The sequence below is a fragment of the Capra hircus genome, chromosome 10 (genome assembly GCF_001704415.2).
Source record: "Capra hircus breed San Clemente chromosome 10, ASM170441v1, whole genome shotgun sequence".
In the NCBI taxonomy this organism is placed as follows: Eukaryota; Metazoa; Chordata; class Mammalia; order Artiodactyla; family Bovidae; genus Capra; species Capra hircus.
The window spans coordinates 83,642,351-83,663,360 of NC_030817.1; the positions used below are offsets into that span (position 1 = coordinate 83,642,351).

General features: G+C 37.2%; 1 protein-coding gene across 4 annotated transcripts in view; it reads left to right on the plus strand.

The window, feature by feature from the left end:
- The window catches only part of UACA (uveal autoantigen with coiled-coil domains and ankyrin repeats), an 89,922-nt gene that overhangs the window by 33,099 nt on the left and 35,813 nt on the right, over positions 1-21,010 (plus strand). For 2 of the 4 annotated variants that reach the window (XM_018053566.1, XM_018053567.1), the window contains exon 2: positions 16,402-16,535. In XM_018053566.1, coding sequence (XP_017909055.1) covers positions 16,402-16,535 — 134 coding nt within the window. Of the gene's footprint in view, positions 1-13,771; positions 14,235-16,401; positions 16,536-21,010 lie in introns of those variants that run through there. The other 2 variants (XM_005685161.3, XM_018053568.1) reach the window with 2 other exon arrangements.

Genomic DNA, 21,010 nt, shown 5'->3' on the forward strand with positions numbered 1-21,010 from the left:
TGTTGAAAGCTACAGATTTTACTAGTTTCATAAAATTTAATAATTTCTTAACTTTTCATTGCATAGACATTCAAACTTTCTCTTAGATCACTTGCTGAATTCAGTTTTTATGGATAAAATATATATGAATGCTGTTAGTTTTTAAATGAACACTTGTATATCTTTGGGAATGAAGAGAAAGTACTTTTTGTACAAAATTTGGTTAGCTTCATATTATTACAGTTGCAGAATTCATTGTTTGTATCTATTTTTCTTCTTTTAAGATGGTAAAAAGGTATATTTCTATGCCCAGCTCATCCCCCTTTTTTTAGATAATGGATTAAAAAAAAAAGTAAGCTATTTTTAAATTTGCTCCTTTATCTGTAAAATGGAATCAGACTACAAGATGCATTTGTTTCCCAACCAAATTATAAATTGCAGCTTTAGTAGGTAGAGAGAGTCTAGGCCCTGGATTCAGACAGCTCTTGGTTTAAATGTAGTGGTTTAAAACAACAGCTATTTTTCTTGCTGCTGACTCCATAGGTCAGCAATTTCGGCTGGGTTCTGCTGCTTGGTTGTTCAACTGGTCTTGTCTGGGATTACTCATGTGGCTGCCAAGTCATTTGGTAGTGCCTCTGATGCTGGGTGGTCTAAGTTGGCCACGCTAATGTGTCTGGCAATTTTTGCTAGATTGCAGTTGGGCTCTTTCTCTCAAGATCTCTCATACTCTAGGAGGCTAGCTTGCTTACACTGTGTCAGCAGCAGCCCCAGAGGGGAAGCGGCAAGGTCTCTTGAGACTTAGATTCAAAGTTCTACAAGATCACTTCTGCCACAGTTCAACTTGTCAAGTCCAGCCCAGATTTAAGGGATGAGGAAATAAATGCCATCTTTTGATGAGAATCATGGCAAAGTCATATTGCAAAGGATGGGTTTACAGGAGAGGAGGGAATTAATAGTAGCTGCCCAGTCTAACACCATCAGTTGCTTAGTTCCTTTATGCCCTGTTTGGAAAGTAGAAATAACAATGTGATTTAGAGAGTTTTTCTTATAGTGTAACAATTATGTATATAAAGCACTTAGAAGTATTTCTTAAAGAATTTTATTATTGTACACTTAAATATCATCAGAGTATTCATTCTTCCTCATTACTAATTTCATCATGTATTTTTAATGAGGAGAAACATATTAAGACTCATTGGGAGCAAATCCTGTGTAAAATAACTGTGCAGGAAGAGTTAGGCATATGTGTAGAACTATTATCTTTTTCATAATTAAAAAGAAAAGCAGTTAACTTCTAATGTGTTTGTAAAAATATGTATTTTCTTGTGACCCTCTGTCTACATATCTTTGTATTTCCAACTTTCAATTTTAAAAATACTGGCTAGTAGAGTAAGATTTATTATCAGTTTAATTCTCAAAAGGTCTTTTTAGTTCTAGCAAACATATTTTTATTTAGCTGTTTCTCTGCAAAGCCAAGAATAAATAGAAAACCAAAGAAACAAAAATATCTCTTATTTTTCACTGTAGTCACATACCATCAGAGGCTCTTTTATAAGTGTATCTGTTTTGCTTTTTACTTTGTCAAGAATAAACATAGAATGTTTCCTAAATCTGTCCTGTTTTCAGACATTAGCAGAAATGTTTGTTAAAACTCACCAGAAGTTATTACTGTGTTCATTGGTGTGTGTAAGGTGGGGTAGGAGGCGTAATAAACCCTTCTTGGTTTTTAACCTTTATACTGAAAAAAATTCACTCATGACACTTAGATGTTTAAAGAACTACTTTGAATACATTTTTCTCTAAAATTTTCTTGGGAGAAATTTTTCTCCTGAATAACCAATTGCTTAGCATTTTAAAGGGGATCTTATATAAGATCTTATATATCCAGCCTAAGAGCTCTATTCTTGTATGATACACATTTATGATTTGTTGTGTTCAAGATCTATGTATATATTTACTTTAGAATTTGATGCTTCTTCTGTTACCAGAAGAATGTTAAAATAAAACAGGAAGGGTGAAATATGCAATAGTAAGAAAAAAATGATACTTAATAAAATTGGAGAGGCAATTTCCTATCTATTTTAAACAACCTCTTTTGGGCCCCTAGACAGCTCTAATAAAGGAGCAAATACCTGCAATAGTTAGTGGTAGACAGTCTGGTATTTATACGACAGACTAGAATAGAATCAAACGGAGTGGTCAGGAAATCTTATCAAGGCAGTGCTGAGTCTTTTAGACTGTTGTTTGTTTAAAGTTATTTTATTTATTTATTTTTAAAATTTTATAGCACCTTCAGTATTTAAGATGTTAGATTTGTTATTTAAGTAATAATAATAATTATTGTTGTTGTTTTTTCTTGACATTTTTATATAGAGAAATTCAGTAAAGCAGGATTTAGCCTGTTAATGTCTTGGTCAGAAAAACGGTTGACAGGATAAATTTTCCCCTTCCTCTAATTGTTCCAGTGAGTCCTGACTAAATAGTGCTTTCGGATCACATGGTGGAAGACTTGCGTAGATAAAATGCGGCCTAATTAAATGAGGAAAAGGAAAAATCAGAAAGGGAAGAGAGCCTGGCATCTAAGAGAAAGATACTGGATGCACAACTTTTGTTTTCCTGGTTTATTTTAACTTTTTTTTTTTTCTTTTTCTGTTATGTAAGATCTAACTTGCTGTTATATAAGAAAGAAGAGTAAATAACCTTTGGACTAAATGGAATGGGGGAAATATTTCTAACTATCATCAATCCAGTGAACTGTAGAACAGTTCTTAATTGTGCAGCCTAATCTTCAAGGAATGTTTATGCTTCATGAGCTTTGCTTTCTGCTGTTTGCTCCATTTTCAGTTGTGGCGGGGCTTGTCTTGGGTTTAGTAACGAGAATGGTGATAATTGTAGGGTGCTGTGGAAGCCTTAAACTCACTGAGTTATGTACTTTAAATATGTACTGCTTTTTACATGTCAATTATACTTTAATAAAGTGGTTTTAAAAAAGAGATTTTGGCTGCTGCCTTATTCACTCCTGTATCTCTGGTGCCATGCCTGACATACAGGTGCTTCATTAAAGTTTGTATGTACAAATATGGAAGTTTTTATTTATTTATTTATTTTTGATGTAAAGGACATCTAAGTTTCTGAGGCTTAAATTTTTTAAAGAGGACTTGCATTTTTACATCAAAGATTTATTTTCAGATGATTTGAGGAGTTGAAATTTCTTAATTAGTAGAAACCACTGGACAAGTCTAACAGAATTCTCTAATCATTCTGCAGCTAACTGCAATTGCCTTATACAAAATCCCATAATCTCCCAGTGACTCAGTTTCTGCATATATAATATAAGAATCAGTTAGCATTTCAGTATGAGGAGGCTGAAGGAGGTAGTGGGGATAACACTATTCAGGGATTTGTAGACATCACGAGCATAGCCTGGTGTGCTACAGTCCATGAGGTTGCAAAGAGATGGACATGACTAAGCAAATGAACAACAACAAGACGTCCTGAAGGAATTTGTTTTTCTCCTCCAAGAATAGGAAACTACTGAAAGATTTTAAGTGAGGTGGCAGAGGGCGTTTGAAAGGGAGTGGTGTGATTTGGTTTGCATTCTGAAAATCACTTTGGCTACAGTGTGGAGAATACAAGGGAAGGGGCTGGAATGAGTCTGGACAGACTGTTTAGGAAATTAATGCAGTAATCCTGGTGAAGGATGGTGCTAACTTGAAGTAGGGTGATGATAGGCATGGAGATGAGCAGTTGGATTTGAATAATGGGGAGGTAAAGTCTCTTGGGATTTGGCGCCAGGGGAACAAGAAGGGTCTGGTGTCAAGACTCATCTCTATATTTCTGTCTTGTACAACTAGATGGATGATAGCATCATTTACTGTGTTAGTGAAAGTTGGAGTGAGGTCAAGTTTCAGGAGGAAGAACATGTTTATAGTTTGAAACATGGAGGTACTTTTAAGACACTGGAGAGGAATTGTCAAGAAGATATTTGAATATGTGGGCCTGAAGCTTAGAGAAGCCTGGGTTGCAGATGTGTATATGACAGTCATATGTAAACAGATTTTTTAATTACAATATGACGAAGTGGTTTGTCTACAAGCCGTGTTTAGTTTCCTAATTTGTGGTGTTATTTCAAACCTGGTGATTTTTCTACTCTTTTTTTACTAAAACATTAGATTTATGTTTTACTAAAATATTTTACTAAAACATAAGATTTACAAAAGTTTCCAGACAAGCCACACAAAATGATCACAAGGTTTTTCTTGAAGGGAGAATTCTACACTTGACAGGAGGGTCACAGTGTTACTAATAAGGGCTGTGATATTTGTTTAATGTTTCCATTTTGGTTCAAAGATAGAGCTTGTCCATCTACAGTGTCTAAATAAAGTTAGACTTGGCTGGAGAGCATATTCTAAAAAACTGGCTAGCTGTTTTTACCCAGTGCAGTTAGATCACCATAAGGTGGGAGAAAGGAAAAAGTATAACACCCGCACCCCTGCTGGTAACCCTGACAATCACCTTTATTCACAGTGCTTTCTGTTTAAACCGTGAAGGGGGAAATGAGTAAAAGCAGAGAGGGATCACCGCTTTTGAATGTTTCGCAACATCCAGATAATACTTGTAGCCTCTGCTCAGGCTTTACAACAGTGAATCAGGGCAAGACATAGACTTGCTAATGTGTATTTAATCACCAAAGGACTGAAGCTGTCTAGGCTTTTATTCTATAATGTTTTTAAGACTGTGTCCATTAAATGCAAACAAAAAAGGAAGAAGTCTTGGCAGAACAGAAGTCACGCAGACTTGATGATCGGATCAGTGTAAATATTGTTCATGGCATACAGCCTAGTCTGTGCTCTAGCTGTTTCCGTGGCTTGGGCCTCCTTGGCCTTCCACTGCTCTAATGCTGTTTGCTAATGGATTGTCTGGTTTGGAAGCACTTAACAAAGCCAGGATCCACGGCAGGACTGTTCATATCTGCAGTGTTGGGGACCACCGATTCAAAACATCTAAACATATTCTTCCCAGCTTGTCTACATTCAGTTCAGTTCAGTCACTCAGTCATGTCCGACTCTTTGCAACCTCATGAATCGCAGCACGCCAGGCCTGCCTGTCCATCACCATCTCCCAGAGTTCACTCAGACTCACGTCCATTGAGTCAGTGATGCCATCCAGCCATCTCCTCCTCGGTCGTCCCCTTCTCCTCCTGCCCCCAATCTCTCCCAGCATCAGAGTTTTTTCCAATGAGTCAACTCTTCGCATGAGGTGTCCAAAGTACTGGAGTTGCAGCTTTAGCATCATTCCTTCCAAAGAAATACCAGGGCTGATCTCCTTCAGAATGGACTGGTTGGATCTCCTTGCAGTCCAAGGGACTCTCAAGAGTCTTCTCCAACACCACAGTTCAAAAGCATCAATTCTTCGGCACTCAGCCTTCTTCACAGTCCAACTCTCACATCCATACATGACCACAGGAAAAACCATAGCCTTGACTAGATGGACCTTAGTTGGCAAAGTAATGTCTCTGTTTTTGAATATGCTATCTAGGTTGGTCATAACTTTTTTCCAAGGAGTAAGCGTCTTTTAATTTCATGGCTGCAGTCACCATCTGCAGTGATTTTGGAGCCCCCAAAAATAAAGTCTGACACTGTTTCCACTGTTTCTGCATCTATTTCCCATGAAGTGATGGGACCAGATGCCATGATCTTCGTTTTCTGAATGTTGAGCTTTAAGCCAACTTTTTTGCTCTCCTCTTTCACTGTCATCAAGAGGCTTTTTAGATCCTCTTCACTTTCTGCCATAAGGGTGGTGTTATCTGCATATCTGAAGTTATTGATATTTCTCCTGGCAATCTTGATTCCAGCTTGTGTTTCTTCCAGTCCAGCGTTTCTCATGATGTACTCTGCATATAAGTTAAATAAGCAGGGTGACAATATATAGCCTTGACGTACTCCTTTTCCTATTTGGAACCAGTCTGTTGTTCCATGTCCAGTTCTAACTGTTGCTTCCTGACCTGCATACAGATTTCTCAAGAGGCAGGTCAGGTGGTCTGGTATTCCCATCGCTCTCAGAATTTTCCAGAGTTTATTGTGATCCACACAGTCAAAGGCTTTGGCATAGTCAATAAAGCAGAAAGAGATGTTTTTCTGGAACTCTCTTGCTTTTTTGATGATCCAGCGGATGTTGGCAATTTGATCTCTGGTTCCTCTGCCTTTTCTAAAACCAGCTTGAACATCAGGGAGTTCATGGTTCACGTATTGCTGAAGCCTGGCTTGGAGAATTTTGAGCATTACTTTACTAGCATGTGAGATGCAATTGTGTGGTAGTTTGAGCATTCTTTGGTATTGCCTTTCTTTGGGATTAGAATGAAAACTGACCTTTTCCAGTCCTGTGGCCACTGCTGAGTTTTCCAAATTTGCTGGCATATTGAGTGCAGCACTTTCACAGCATCACCTTTCAGGATTTAAAACAGCTCAACTGGAATTCCATCACTTCCACTAGCTTTGTTCGTAGTGATGCTTTCCAAGGCCCACTTGACTTCACATTCCAAGATGTCCAGCTCTAGATTAGTGATCACATCATCATGATTATCTGGGTCGTGAAGATCCTTTCTGTACAGTTCTTCCATGTATTCTTGCCACCTCTTCTTAATATCCTCTGCTTCTGTTAGGTCCATACCATTTCTGCCCTGAGCTGTCATTGGGTATTCTTCTGGAAGGAATAGTTCAAGTTTAAAAGTCCCTCCCTCAAAGGGGGAATCCTGTGGGCCAGCAGCGACCACATGAAAATAATGGGCATTGCTTTCATCTGGTTCTGCTTTATGCCAGGAACTGGTTCTGCCAGCAGATGCTGGGTTTCCTTGATAATCTTGTGGGGCAGCCCAGCCATCTTGTTATATCCCGAGTTCGGCCTCTGATCTTGTCTCCCTGCTCATCATTTAGTAGACAGTTTACTAAACTATATACTTTTTTTTCTACAATTTTTTTTTCTGATTTTCTCTCTTTTGAACTACTTCTATACCTTCCATGTAATTAATGTAGTATTACAGCAGTGTATGAACAGCCAGTATTCCTGCTGGGAGAATCCTATAGACAGGAACCTGGCAGGTAACAGTCCATGGGGTCATAAAGAATCAGACACAACTGAGCATCTGAGCATAGAACATAGACAGCAGTGTATTATGATTATCTGCATGTTTACGTATGTGTCTGTCTTTTTCATATTAGGAGAGCAGTTGAAGAAAATCCTTGGGTTTTGTTCCTGTGAATTGCCTGAGGCCAGGTCTCATGTATGCTTTGTTCCCTATTTTATATCCTGCCCCTGCCTTGTGGCATAGCACATACCAAATGATAACGTATATTTACATCCTGAGTCTAGTATTTAAACGTATCCCTTTACACACACTGCTTGTTAAATTTTTACTGAGCAAAATAAATTATCCCATCTTCTGACAGTTATTCAGTATTTTAGAAACGAAAGACAGAACTCCTTTGCTGCTTCTCCTTATCTGTGTTAGCAGTTTTTGACTTGGAGTTCATGGATTCCATATTTGTAGAGAGATCAGTGATCCTCCAAAATAAATGTAAATTATTTTGATTATGTGCTTATATTTACGTTTAAAAAGAGCGTCCATTCCTTTCATCCGATTCTTGAAGGGGTCTGTGACACTGAAATGATGAACAACTGTGAATTAGCTTTTGTTTAGCATGACTTTTTCTTGGTTTTAAGCAGTTTTCTATGAAAGTTTTGTGGTAATCTGTGAAAGTTTTCTGTATGTTTCTCTTTTGGATAATGCCTCTAAAATGGCCTTTAGGCTAAAACTGGCCTTTAAATAATATTACCTGTGACCTATTGAGTCTACCCCTTAAATATATAAATACTTTATATGAATTTGCATATATTTTAAAGTCTACTTGCTTATTTGCTTCTATAAAGTTCTTCTCAAGAGACCTTCTATCCTAAATATTGAATAAATGAAGCAACTGTTGGACTCATTTATGTTTAAAAATCTTGACTAGACCTTTTAACAGAAAAGAAATTAGAGGTTAGTATACAAAATTTTTAGTAATTTTTTTTCTGTGTGGTGGAATTTCTATTTTTATATGTAAAGGTAAATGTATTACAAATTTTCCACATTAGAGATGTATTACTTAAACATTTTAAAAATTTCATTTAATTTCTGAAAAGTTACGAATTTCCAGTTGATGCTAGTATGAGGAAATCACTGTTGAAACTTTTAAGTGATTTTCCTTATGGCGATTTAGTGTTTAAAGGTATCATCTATTTAGGTCTACCTAGAATCTTTGTGTTATAATGTTTTATTTATTCTCTAGAAACAACTGTATTTTGATTTTTACCGTAGATGTGTTGGCTTTGGTACATTCTGAGTTTAATGAATAGCTTCTTTTCAAACAGTACAGTACTGAAGTACAGAAACATATTTATTATAATATGTGGTAAACACTTAATGCTTTAAAAAAAAAACTGCTTCTTTTCAGAATGCTTTCATTCAGTAGCACAGGACTCGTCTTGTAAGCATATGGCTATGAATGAAAATGGCTTTATTTTAATCCAGAGAGGACTGAGTGGAAAGGCTATAGTGTGTTTCCTGCCAAATTAATGAATCAGTGAAGGGCCTTGGTAAGAGGCATGTAATATGGTTTAAAAATTTGTACATCAACCAAATTTATTGGACCAAGTGTCAAAAGTGCATGAAACAGAAGTTGAGTTTAGCATAGTGAACCCTTGATGAACCTGTAACTCAGCTTTAACAATTATTGACCTGTGGTCAATCTCATTTCATCTATATCTTCACCCTTTTAATTTTGTTTTTAAAAGTTTATTAATTAATGTAAATCATGCTAATGATATTGTGAGATTGCATTTCTTTTGTTTTATTTTTAATTGTGGTAAAAAGCACAGTTTACCATCTTAACCATTTTTAAGTGAACATTTCAGTAGTGTTAAGCATATTCACACTGTTGTGCAAATTATCATCAAAAAATTTTCATCTTATAAATCTGAAATGCTGAAATATACCTATTAAATAACAACTCCCCATTTCTCTCTTTCCCCAAATCCGTTCTAAGTTTTGTTTCTCTGAATTTGACCACTTTGGATACCTCATAAGTGGAATCATAGCGTATTTGTCTTTGGAGGGCTGAAGTTTATTTCACTTAGCATAATGTCAAGATTCATCTGTGGTGTAACATGTGAAGAATTTCCTTCCTTTTTATGCCTGATTCCTATTCCATTGCAGGTATATAGCACATTTTGTTTATCAATTCATCCATCAGTGGACATTTGGGTTGTTTCCACCTCTTGGCTATTGTGAATGATGCTGCTGTAAACTTGGGCGTGCAGATACCTCTTTGAGACTCTACTTTCAATCCATCCAGATATGTACCCAGAAAAAGGATTAGTGGATTGTGTGGTAGTTCTGTTTTTAGTTTTTTGAGGAATCTTCATCTTGTTTTCTGTAGTGGTTGCACTGTGTTCATTCCCACCAACTGTGGGAAGGGTTCAGATTTCTCCACATCCTTAGCAGCACTTATCATTTTCTAGTTTTTTGATAGTAGCCATCCCAATGGGCGTGATTATGATTTGATTTGTATTTCTAATTTAAGGATGTTTAACATCTTTTTATATGCTTATTGGTCATTCATGTATCATCTTTGGAGAAAAGTCTATTTAAGTCCTTTGCCCATTTTTAATTGGGTTATCTGTTTCTTTATAATTGAGTTACAGTTCTTTATATAGTCCCCTTATTAACTGTTCATCAGATACATGATTTGGAGACATTTTCTCATTCTCTGTCTTTCATGCAGGATTTTTAAGTTGGATGTTGTTCCAGTTTTGTTTTGTTGCCTGTGCTTATAAGAAATTACTGTTAAATCCAAAGTCATAAAGCTTTCCCCTGTGTTTTCTTCTGGGAGTTTTATATTTGAATGTTAAATTTAGGTCTTTAAATTTAGTTTTTAATCATTCTGAATTACATTTTCTATATGGTGTATGGTAAGGGTCCATCTTCATTCTTTTGCACGTGGATATCCAGTATTCTCAACAGAAATTGTTGAAGAGACTGTCCTTTCACCATCAACTGGTCTTACACCCTTGTTGAAGATCATTTGACCTTATATATTAGGGTTTATTTCTGGTTCTTTATTCTATTTCATAGATCTGTGCTGTGTGTGTGCTTAGTCGCTCAATTGTATCCAAGTCTTTGCGACCCCATGGACTGTAGCCCACCAGGCTTCTCTGTTCATGGGGATTCTCCAGGCAAGAATACTAGAGTGGGTTGCCATGTCCTCCTCAAGGGGATCTTCCCAACCCAGGGATCAAACCCAGGTCTCCTGCACTGCAGGCAGATTCTTTACTGTCTGAGCCACCAGGGAAGCCCAGAGCTATGTATCTGTTTTCATGACAGTACCATACTGTTTGGATTACTGTAACCTTGTAACATGTTTTGAAATCAGAACATCTGAGACCTCAAACTTTTTCAAGATTATTTGGCTATTTGCATTCCCTTGAAAGTCAATATGAATTTTAAGGTGAATTTTTCTATTTCTGAAAAAAAAAAGCCTTTGGAATTTTGATAGAGATTATATTGAATCTGTGAATTGCTTTGAGTAGTATTGCCATTAATGATAGTAAATCTTCCAGTCTAACATGAACTGTCTTTCCATTTATTTGTTATCTTCTCTAATTTCTTTCAGCAATGTTTTGTAGTTTTTGGTATACAAGTCTTTCACTTTATTGGTTAAGTTTAGTCCTAATTATTGTATTATTTTTGATGCTATTGTAAGTGGAATTGTTTTCTTAGTTTCGTTTCTGGATTACTCCTTGTTAGTGTACATAGAAGCATAATTGTGTATTGCTTTTGTATCCTGTAATTGTGCTGGATTCATTGATTAGGTCTAAATTTTTTATTCTTGTGGAATTTTTAGGATTTTTTGCATATAACATTTCAGTGATAAAGAATCTGCCTGCCAACACAGGAGACCTGGGTTTGAGATCCTTAGTCAGGAAGATCCCCTGGAGAAGGAAATGGCAACCCACTCCAGTATTCATTCCTGGGAAATCCCATGGACAGGGGAGCCTGGCAGTCTACAGTCCATGGGGTTGCAAAAGAGTTGGATATAACTTAACAGCTAAACAACAAAGAACAACATCTGCCATCATGTCATCTCCAAACAGATATAATTTTACTTCTCCCTTTCCAATTTGAATGCCTTTTATTTCCTTTTCTTGTCTAATGTTCTGGGTAGAACTTCTAATACTTTGTTGAATAAAAATAGTGAGAGTGAGCATCCTTATTTTGTTCCTGATCGTAGAGGAAGTGTTTCACCATGGGATATGATGATACCTATGTGCTTTTCACATATGACTATTATTATGTTGAGGCAATTTCCTTCTTTTTTATGGTTTTTATTTTTGGCGTTGCTGGGTCTTCCTTGCTGTATGGGCTTTTCTCGAGCTGCAGTGCAAGGGCTTCTCATTGCCGTGGCTTCTCTTGGAGCGCAGGCATGCAGGCTCAGTAGCTGGGGCTCCTGGGCTCTAGAGCATGGGCTCAATAGTTGGGGCATACAGGCTCAGTTGCTCCGTGGCCATGTGGGATTTTCCCAGACCAGGGATTGAACCCGTGTCTGCACTGGTGTATGTGGCGTCATGGTGTATAATCCTTTCCATGTGCTGTTGAATTCAGTCTGTCCCCCTGATTATTGTGATAATTTTTGAAGTAAATACCAAAAATAGGAAGTAGGCTAAAAAATGGGTAAACATATGGTATACTGGCAGATACTGATAAGTATTCTGAAGATGGGTGACACAGGGCAGAAAGATAAAGAGCGGCAAGGGTAGCATAGGGCTAGTGCTGTAGATACAGTATTTGAGAAGTTCTCTGAGGAAGTGATATTTAAGAACTAGAATGAAGGTAAGGGAAGAGCCTAATTGGCACAGGGGACAGCAGAGGTGGGAATTTGTCTTGAGCTCTTGGGAAATAGCTGAGAAGGAGAGAGAGAAAGTAGGAAAAAGAGATTGAGAAACAGAGGAGGTTCAGGATATCCACAGTATAGGAGGGTCCATATACCCTGTCTCCTGAGCCTTAGTTATTCCATAAGACAGCTCCATAGAAAGTGAAGTCGCTCAGTCGTGTCCGACTCTTTGTGACCCCATGGACTGTAGCCTACCAGGCTCCTCCATCCGTGGGATTTTCCAGGCAAGAGTACTGGAGTGGATTGCTGTTTCCTTCTCCAGGAGATCTTCCCAACCCAGGGATCGAACCCAGGTCTCCCGCATTGCAGGCAGACGCTTTACCATCTGAGCCACCAGGGAAAACAGACAGCTCCATATATGGCTTTTATTACTCCTTGCAGATTTCCTCCTTTCTTTTTATTTGCTTTGCCTTTGCTGTCCTATTTCTTTTTTTTTTTTTTTTTTTTGCTGTCCTATTTCTAGAAAGGATGTGCTTGCTCTGTTAATCAAAGGACAGGGCCTGAGTTCTATCCCACCCAGATTTCCTCTGAAGAAGGGTGAAATGGAGTGGGCAGAATCTCTGGGTCCAGCCAAGAATCCATTGTGATGTCTAATGTGATTTGGGGGAAAAAAAAGTTGTCTCAAAAATAATACATTATGGTATATGATCTTATATATCTTATAATTAGAATATATACCTAATATTTAACATAGCAGGAAATGGATTTCTTGATGATATTCGTAACAGAATTTAGCTGGCGGCACGATCTGTAGTATGTATAGCCCTTACCTCCTTCCTATAAACAGTTGTGTTGGGCGATTTTTCATTCCCATGAAATGGTTTTCTCAAATCTGACTTTTTGGAGGAAGTGTAAATTATTCTCGTGCTAATGCGGGAACTAGAACAGAAAAAAATCCCTGGAGCTTGTGGAAACTGGTCACCGTCCTTGATAATGTAAGGGGTGCTGTAGTAGTACAAGCAGGTAAAACATCACGGAGGAGAACATGGAGAGGTTGTTTGCTTTGTCCCCACGTGGAGTTTTATTTACAGTCTAGCTCAGTGATTAATATGCATTTGCTTCCTTTAATATTTGATCATCTTATTTGTTTTTTAAAATCCCTGAATCCAGATCATTTGATTTTCCACTGATAAAATATTTACTTGCTATATTAGGCAGGGTGCTAAACTTGGAAATTAAGAGCTGTGAGTTAGATTTAAAGTTTGTTGAAACCTGTTCATCATGGTGCAGACCGTTTAATGTCTTGGCAGTGCCTCGCTCTTCTCATTTAACATTCTAGGAGACAGACTGGCAGCAGTTGTAAGCTGAAACCTGGTTGCATGCAGAACGAGACTGAGAGGGGTACGAGGAAAATGGAGAAAAATCTGAAAATGTTTCTTTGTGTGTGTGTTTCCTTAAATTAAAGTGTGATTTTATTTGCCAAAAATAGAATTTTATATTCTGTTTATCAAGGTTATTATAACTTCTGTTTAGACAATCCTAAGACTGAAATGGGTTTAAAATGTTTGTTTGTTTGTTTGTTTTTTTTTTGGTGGGAATAACCAAATTTGTCTGTTAACAGTGTTGTTGTAATGTCATGCAAGTTGCTTTGATATAAAAAGCATGTTTTACAATGTGTTTGAGTCATTTTTCCCTTGCAGACCTTAGGTTTATTACTCAGAGGAGAAGCATGCATTTACAGTATATTCTTAGCTGCTCTTCTCTATCTATCACTCAGCTGTCAAGGCCTATGGAATCTAAAATAGATCCTGACCAATGGGAGACAGTCTACACACTGTTTACAGGATGAGTCGGATGTGGACAGCTTTATTGTGCACAGACGCTGGTCTGTGCCGCAGTGTTGAGGCGGCAGGATGTAGAGTGCTGTTCAAGCTTTCCAGTGGAGTCCCCGAAAAGGGAAGGCAGTGAAAGACAGCTTCTAAAGAATAACAAATAGGAGGAGTTACAGTACCTGATTTGGGGCTGCTCGTAATCAAGTGCTGCTGCTGCGAGGAAGATAATTTTCAAGCGCTATGAAGGCGGAGAAGGATTCCGAAGACATATCCGAAGAAAATATCCTTAGAGATCCAAGCTAAGTGTAGTGTAGCAGGAAGACTGCAGAACAGGAAGAGTTCTGAGAAGGACTGAGTCACTAGTTAGGAGTTTCTCTGAGGGCTCGCTTTGTGAGCCACAGTGATTTGTAACTTAATGCGAACTAATTTGCTGTTAGCAACAAGAAACTAAATCCTGCCTATGATGAGCTGTTGGTTTTCTTGTGCTCCTAAGAACAGAGTAGGTATCCCTATAGTCAGTGAAACAAGAGTCTTGGCCAGGCTTTCTGAACTGTATTCTTTTAAAATGTACTACTTTTTAAAAAATTTGGTTTCTTTGTCTTATTCTGTTCTCTCTGGTTTATTTGATTAGCGGACTGGGGCTAGTGATCGAAAACAAAAGTGCTTGTTTCTTTTTCTGGATTTAAAAAGCTCATAATAGAATTTTAGTCATTGAGCAGTATTTCTGTTAACTGACAGTGGACCAGAGTGCTTGGTAGAGAAGAACTGAAAATCACAGGATTAATACCAGACTTTAATCTCATTTAGTTATCTTTTAAAGAGCCTTATTTTGGGATTTTGCAATTGTTCTAGTGTTTTAAATAGCTCCTTTCTCCACCGGCTGGTTTACTTGGAAATAAAATTGAGATTGTTCTAACTACAAGGGTAAACTAATCAATTTAGAGCAAGTGTTTGTGTGACTTAACCTCTTAGGCATTTGAAAACACAAAGCCTACATCTACTACCACTCCCCAAATTAGAGCCAGTACACTGATTGTTTTGTTTTAAAGCTAAAGAGAGGGGAAGCTGAAAATGTTGTTTAGACTGAGGCAGTAAGTAGGGCTCATAGGACTCATATCATAGTTGACAGTTTGAACTTTTCAAGTTAGAAGGAAGTAGTTCATCTCCAAATATGACTGCAGACAACAATTCTGAAGTCTGTGTAGATACTTGAACCAGATTCCATTGAAATGTTACATTTCATTGGTGGGTTAAAATTTTAATATATCTGTCTTTTTTCATATTCAGTTTTTATATTTTTCACTTCAAGTATTTAATGAATACATTACTTATTTAGCTAGAAAATTGGTTACTTTTTTTGTTTTGTTTTAGAGGAGAGTAGATATAAAATAATCCTATTGATCAAACATTTAGAGGATATGCTTTATATGAAGTGATTCATTTTTTTCCTCCAGAGATTTGTTATTGTATTTGTGGACATAGGAATTACTTTGTAAGTTAGGTGAAAGATATGTGCATTATTTTTTGTTCTAAAAATGATATTGAACTTAGCAAAGAAGAATTTAGCAATAAGTTTACTGCACAGAATTTTAAAAGGCTAAAATCTTACTTGTTTAAATAATGTATATTTTAGTTTTGAATAATACATTTATACTTACTAAGAAAAGGTTAAAGTTATTGGCTTCAGAATATCTAATATCTTGAATGTATTTTCTCCAATTAAAACCTGATAACCTTGATATAATTAAAATGTATATCTTTTGATATGTTTTTCTATTAAAAACTTGTCTTTAATGTTCCTTTGAAATACATATGCACTGTTTTTGTTGAAATCAAACATTTTTTTTTTTTATAAAAAGCGGTATATGTTGAATGTAAAGAAGCAAGAAAATGAAAGTCATCTCTGATCCTATAATTTTAGGATTTAGTAGTTAATATTTTTAGAGTTTTTAAAAAAGTTTTTCTATGTAGATGTTTCTTTTTATCCTAATACATAAGCATAATGGATTGTTTTTTTAATTGCATGTATGTGTGTACAATTTGCTTCTATAATTATATTCCCAGTAGTACCTTTTAAGGAAGTGATGCTGAGGGGAGAAGGGTGGGTGTTCTTAAATGTGTACAGAATTCCACTGCCACTAAAGGTCTTGGGCAATAGGTAACCAGAGCCAATTTCAAAAGCATGAATTACAGAATAGGACAACAAGTACACTGCTTTGGGAAGTCATGAGAAGTCAGAATTGGGCTTGGCCTCTTAAGTCATTTAATATCCCTGGAGCCTTGATTTTCTCATCTGTTAAATGGAGATGATAAATCTAGTTTACTAGGGTTGTTCCAGTAATTTATACCTGGCACATGGTAGGTATTCAACAGTTAATTCCTTTCCTTTCTTTGCTCCGAAGGCAAAGAAAACAGGGCAGAAAACACGAGAAATCCCCTTTTTCTCAAATATATAATATATAAAATATTTCTTGTATATTGTGTGTTTTGGAAAGGCTCTTTTCATCAGGTTAGAATAGCGAGGAGAAAGGAGTTAGAGATACATCTGACAACTGAATGCTGTATTAGACAGTACTGTTTTCCCTTCTCTTGTTTCCCCTTCTTTAGAGAGCCTTACTAATATAGTATATAGTATGCTATGTTCACTTTTTTTTCCTTTATTGTAGCAAGCAGCAGATTGGAACAAATACGATGACCGATTGATGAAAGCAGCAGAAAGGGGAGATGTAGAGAAAGTGACCTCAATCCTTGCTAAAAAGGGAGTAAATCCAGGCAAGCTAGATGTAGAAGGCAGATCTGCGTGAGTATTACTGGTGGTAATTCTCTCAAGAGTACACCCTTGGCATACAAATGAAATTTGTAAATTATGGTTATCAACATGTAATTTAAAAAGTCTTTATCAAAACCCACACTCTAAAATCTTTCAGACATGACTTTCATCAATTTGGACTAATAGTTGTCCTCAATAGGAAAGATTTTCAAAGTGAGACAGAGAATACTACCCAGTGGTCTAGTTGTTTGGGCCCTATGGCAAATCCCAGCCTGGGTTATTTGGTACAATTTTGTTATTTGGTACAAGCTTTTTTTTTAGTACTCCTTGTCATGTTTGATCCTCACAGTGGCCCTCTGAAAGAAGCATGAAGAAGTTTACAGAGGCTAAATAACTTGGTGTCTAGTCTCATTAAAAGTCACAGTCTGGGATATAAACCCAAGTTTTCCATTTTGGAAGAGTTCTATAAATTACATTACCTTTCCCCCTTAACCCCAATCCATTTTTGTATTGGGGTAATTAGTTTAAATGAAGGTGTCTAGGACAATAGAGAGGCAGAATAACTAGTGTGACTTAGGGAGGTACAAGCAGTGATCCCGCCCTTTTGTTTTGTGTTACTGAAGGCAGCTGGTTTGTCTATATGCTTATAAACCAGGTATCTTTTCTCCTACCTCTTCCTAGTCTTCATCATTTCCCTTCATGTTGAGGATAGGGAGCAGTTGGGTTAAAGGGTAGATCTAGATTCTGTTTAGTTCAGTTCAGTCGCTCAGTCATATCCGACTCTCTGCGACCCCATGAATCGCAGCACGCCAGGCCTCCCTGTCCATCACCAACTCCCAGAGTTCACTCAGACTCAGGTCCATCGAGTCAGAGATGCCATCCAGCCATCTCATCCTCTGTCGTCCCCTTCTCCTCCTGCCCTCAATCCCTCCCAGCATCAGAGTGTTTTCCAGTGAGTCAACTCTTTGCATGAGGTGGCCAAAGTACTGGAGTTTCAGCTTTAGCACATGCCTCCAAAGAAATCCCAGGGCTGGTCTCCTTCAGAATGGACTGGTTGGATCTCCTTGCAGTCCAAGGGACTCTCAAGAGTCTTCTCCAACACCACAGTTCAAAAGCATCAATTCTTCGGGGCTCAGCCTTCATAGTCCAACTGTCACATCCATACATGACCACTGGAAAAACCATAGCCTTGACTAAACGGACCTTTACTATCCTCTATAAATACAGCAGTTCAAACCTTATCTGGGAAACCTTCCAAAGTTAGAGGTGAAAAGTCTCATTTCCTTAAATACCTCTCTGCCTTATACTTGCATGAGTTTTTTTAGAATACTAGAAATCAGATACTAAATATAGAAGTGAATATTAGGAAGTGAATAGTTAATGTTTGATGTAGGTCACTACCTTAGAATGCTTAGATACATGAATATAGCAGAGCATGACTTCAAGTTGTTTATAAGAGCATTGAAGTTTAAGAAGTCCCAATTTTTGTACTGTTTCAGTTTTGTAAAGTAGGCAAGTTGATGGCTACAGAAACTAGTTCGAGTCCTGCTTCTACTTTTGCTAAATTTTAAGCCATTTATAGGGCTCACAGTATAAATAGTAAAAATTTAATATCAAAACTGTTGTTTATTTTTTCCCCAAGTGCCATGATGTTAAAAGTTCAAAGGATCTTGTTTGTGATGAAAATCTTCAGTGAAACCTTATTTCTTCAGTTTTGTCTGCCCATGCTTTGAATGTTTTGAATGAATGGTTACTTGAGATTTTGTTCTGACTTTTTTGATCTAAGGTTTAATTTTGAGGGAAATTACTTATATTAATAGAATTATGCAAATCTGGTATAATATGATGAACTGTGAACTTTAGTTTATGATGTACTGTGAACTTTAGTTTATGACATATTTGAGTAGTGTAAGTTTTTGAGGTATTCACTATAGAATTAGAATTCTTTTTAGGATTCATAGGATAAAATATTTTCCTTTTGTTATTCACACACAAAGTGTTTCTTAATTAAAGCATTTTATATTTAGTCAAGTACAGGACATACTAGAAATATATTTTCTATAGTTATAAAAATAGTTTAATTTGGAATGATTTTTTTTTTTGGTTTTTAATTTTTGAAATTTAAGGCAGAATTAACATGTCCTTCTTGATCTGTGAAGTGAAAGTGTAAGTCACTCCATCATGTCTGACTCTTTGCAACCCCATGGACTGCAGCCTTCAAGGCTCATCTGTCCGTGGGATTCTCCAGGCAAGAACATGGGAGTGAGTAGCCAATCTCTTCTCTAGGGGATCTTTCTGACTCAGGGATAAAACCCAGTCTCCTGCATTGCAGACAGATTCTTTACTGTCTGAGCCATCAGCAAAGCCCCTCTTGATCTCTATACAGTTTCAAAAATGAAATATTTGAGGCCTTGGATAGTCATTACAAGAATATATTTTATTCCTGGTTACCTGTTTCCCAGGGATGTAGTCTGTTGCCAATACAAAACGGGGCAGGTTCACCTAGAATCCCTATTGCCCCTTGGAGAGCTGTGAGTTCCAGTTCCTGACTCGCCTTCCCCTCAGGCTGCCAAAAGGACTGTTCAACCTCTCAGTTTTTTTCTCTCTAAATAGCAGATGCTCCTAGAGAAAAAGTAGCTCGATATTCCAGGTTCACCTCTCTGGGCCTCTGTGCTTCCCTGCATACTGTCTTAGTAATTTTTCACTATCATGTTAGCTCACTGATACCTTCAGGCAGATTTCTTATTTTGTACGCTTTTCTGGTTGTCTTCAAACAACCAGAGGTGGGGACTGTCCAAATTACCTGGATCTCCTATTGTAGTAGTAATACTTGTCTTGTTTTTAAAAAGAAAAAGTTGATTTTTTAATTGAAAAAGCATATTTCTATAAAGCAGTTTTCCAGGTTTCCTTTGCAACTCTGCATACAGTGTAATGATTGGTATATCTTCTTTCTGAAGCACATCTACTATCTATAGCACACCCATATTAATAATGCATTGTAGATTTGCTCTGATTTCTGCCCTCGTAGTGCATCATCGGTATAATGCTAAGTTATTTTGGAGAAGAGAAGTCTTTCAAATTTTGTGAGCTAAGAAGTGAAAACAGGTAGACAAAGAATGAGATCTCCAAAGTTGTTTGAAGATGGAAAACCTTTGCATGAAGGAAATTACCATCCCTGAAAAAGTTCTCAGTGCACTGCATAATAGAATTCCCCGCTTCAGTGCTGTAGAAAGAATCAATACCCTCAGCCTTACCTCAATTCAGTTCTACTATAAGGAGAACTTGTCTGACTTTTAGGAGCAGTACATTCTTTTTATCAGAAGTATCTCTCTCTCATTCAAACTGCGCACAAACCTGATTTACTTTACTTAATGCTCGGTCTCTAGTTTGCATTTATATTCATCATAATGCGAATGGAGGCATAATTGAATATCTGAAAGTGAATTTGCAAGGTAGCTCTACATTTTGTTTCTGAGCATTCAGTTATTCAAATATTTGAGGGTCTGTCATCTGTCTGGTGGGCTTCCCAAGTGGCTCAGTGGTAGAGAACCCACCTGCCAATGCAGAAGACACGGGTTTGATCCCTTGGTCGGAAAGATCGCCTAGAGAAGAAAATGGCAACCTACTCCAGTATTCTTGCCTGGTAAATCCCATGGACAGAGGAGCCTGGTGGGCCACGGTCCATGGGGTCGCAAAAGAGTCTGACACGACTTAGTGACTGAAAAACAACACCACATCTGTCTGGTACTTTAATTGGTTCTGGAAATATAATAGGAAGCAGAACAGCCAAGAATCCCTGCTTTCTTAGAGGAGATTAATAGACCATAAAGAAAATAAAATTTGAATTTATATGTATTAGAAAATGCATAGTTACATTTAAAATAATGAAGGCAGGGATGAAGGAGCTAGGAGTACTAAGGTTTTAGGGAGTGGGAAAATGTAAAATTTTTAAGTGGTATGGCGAGGGAAGACCCCTGCTGCGGGGTATGCTGCCAGGTGTGTCTACATCCAGGCATCTTGCTGAGCCTTTATCTCCTGGCATCTTCACAGTGGTTACTGTACTTGTTTATGGCCTGAGTTCAACGTCCTTTGCCAACAAGTCCTACTATGTTTATGTACAGTATCAGTTCTTAATGCACACAAAGTATTTCTGTGTTTGTTCATTAAGAAGAGTATTAGATGATCAAAGAAACACTGGGATATTTATCCTGTATCTTGAATACTTGATGACTTAAAGTTATGTTTTTAAGTAGGCTTTACTTGCCTTATTAGAAAACGTGCTCAATTCTGCCTGTTTGTGTGAAATTTCAACCAGTCACACAGATCTCTTGAGTGAAAGGAGGAATTATGTGGTAGTACTTGGGGGAAAGAAGATGATGCCAGATTTTTGTGGCTTTCAAGTATAGCTTAGCTTGTTTTGAAAACTTTTCTATGCCAGCTTTAATGTGATAATTCTAAAGAGATGGATAAGTGTTTTGATCTCTCTTTGGCCTTAGCATTCTGTG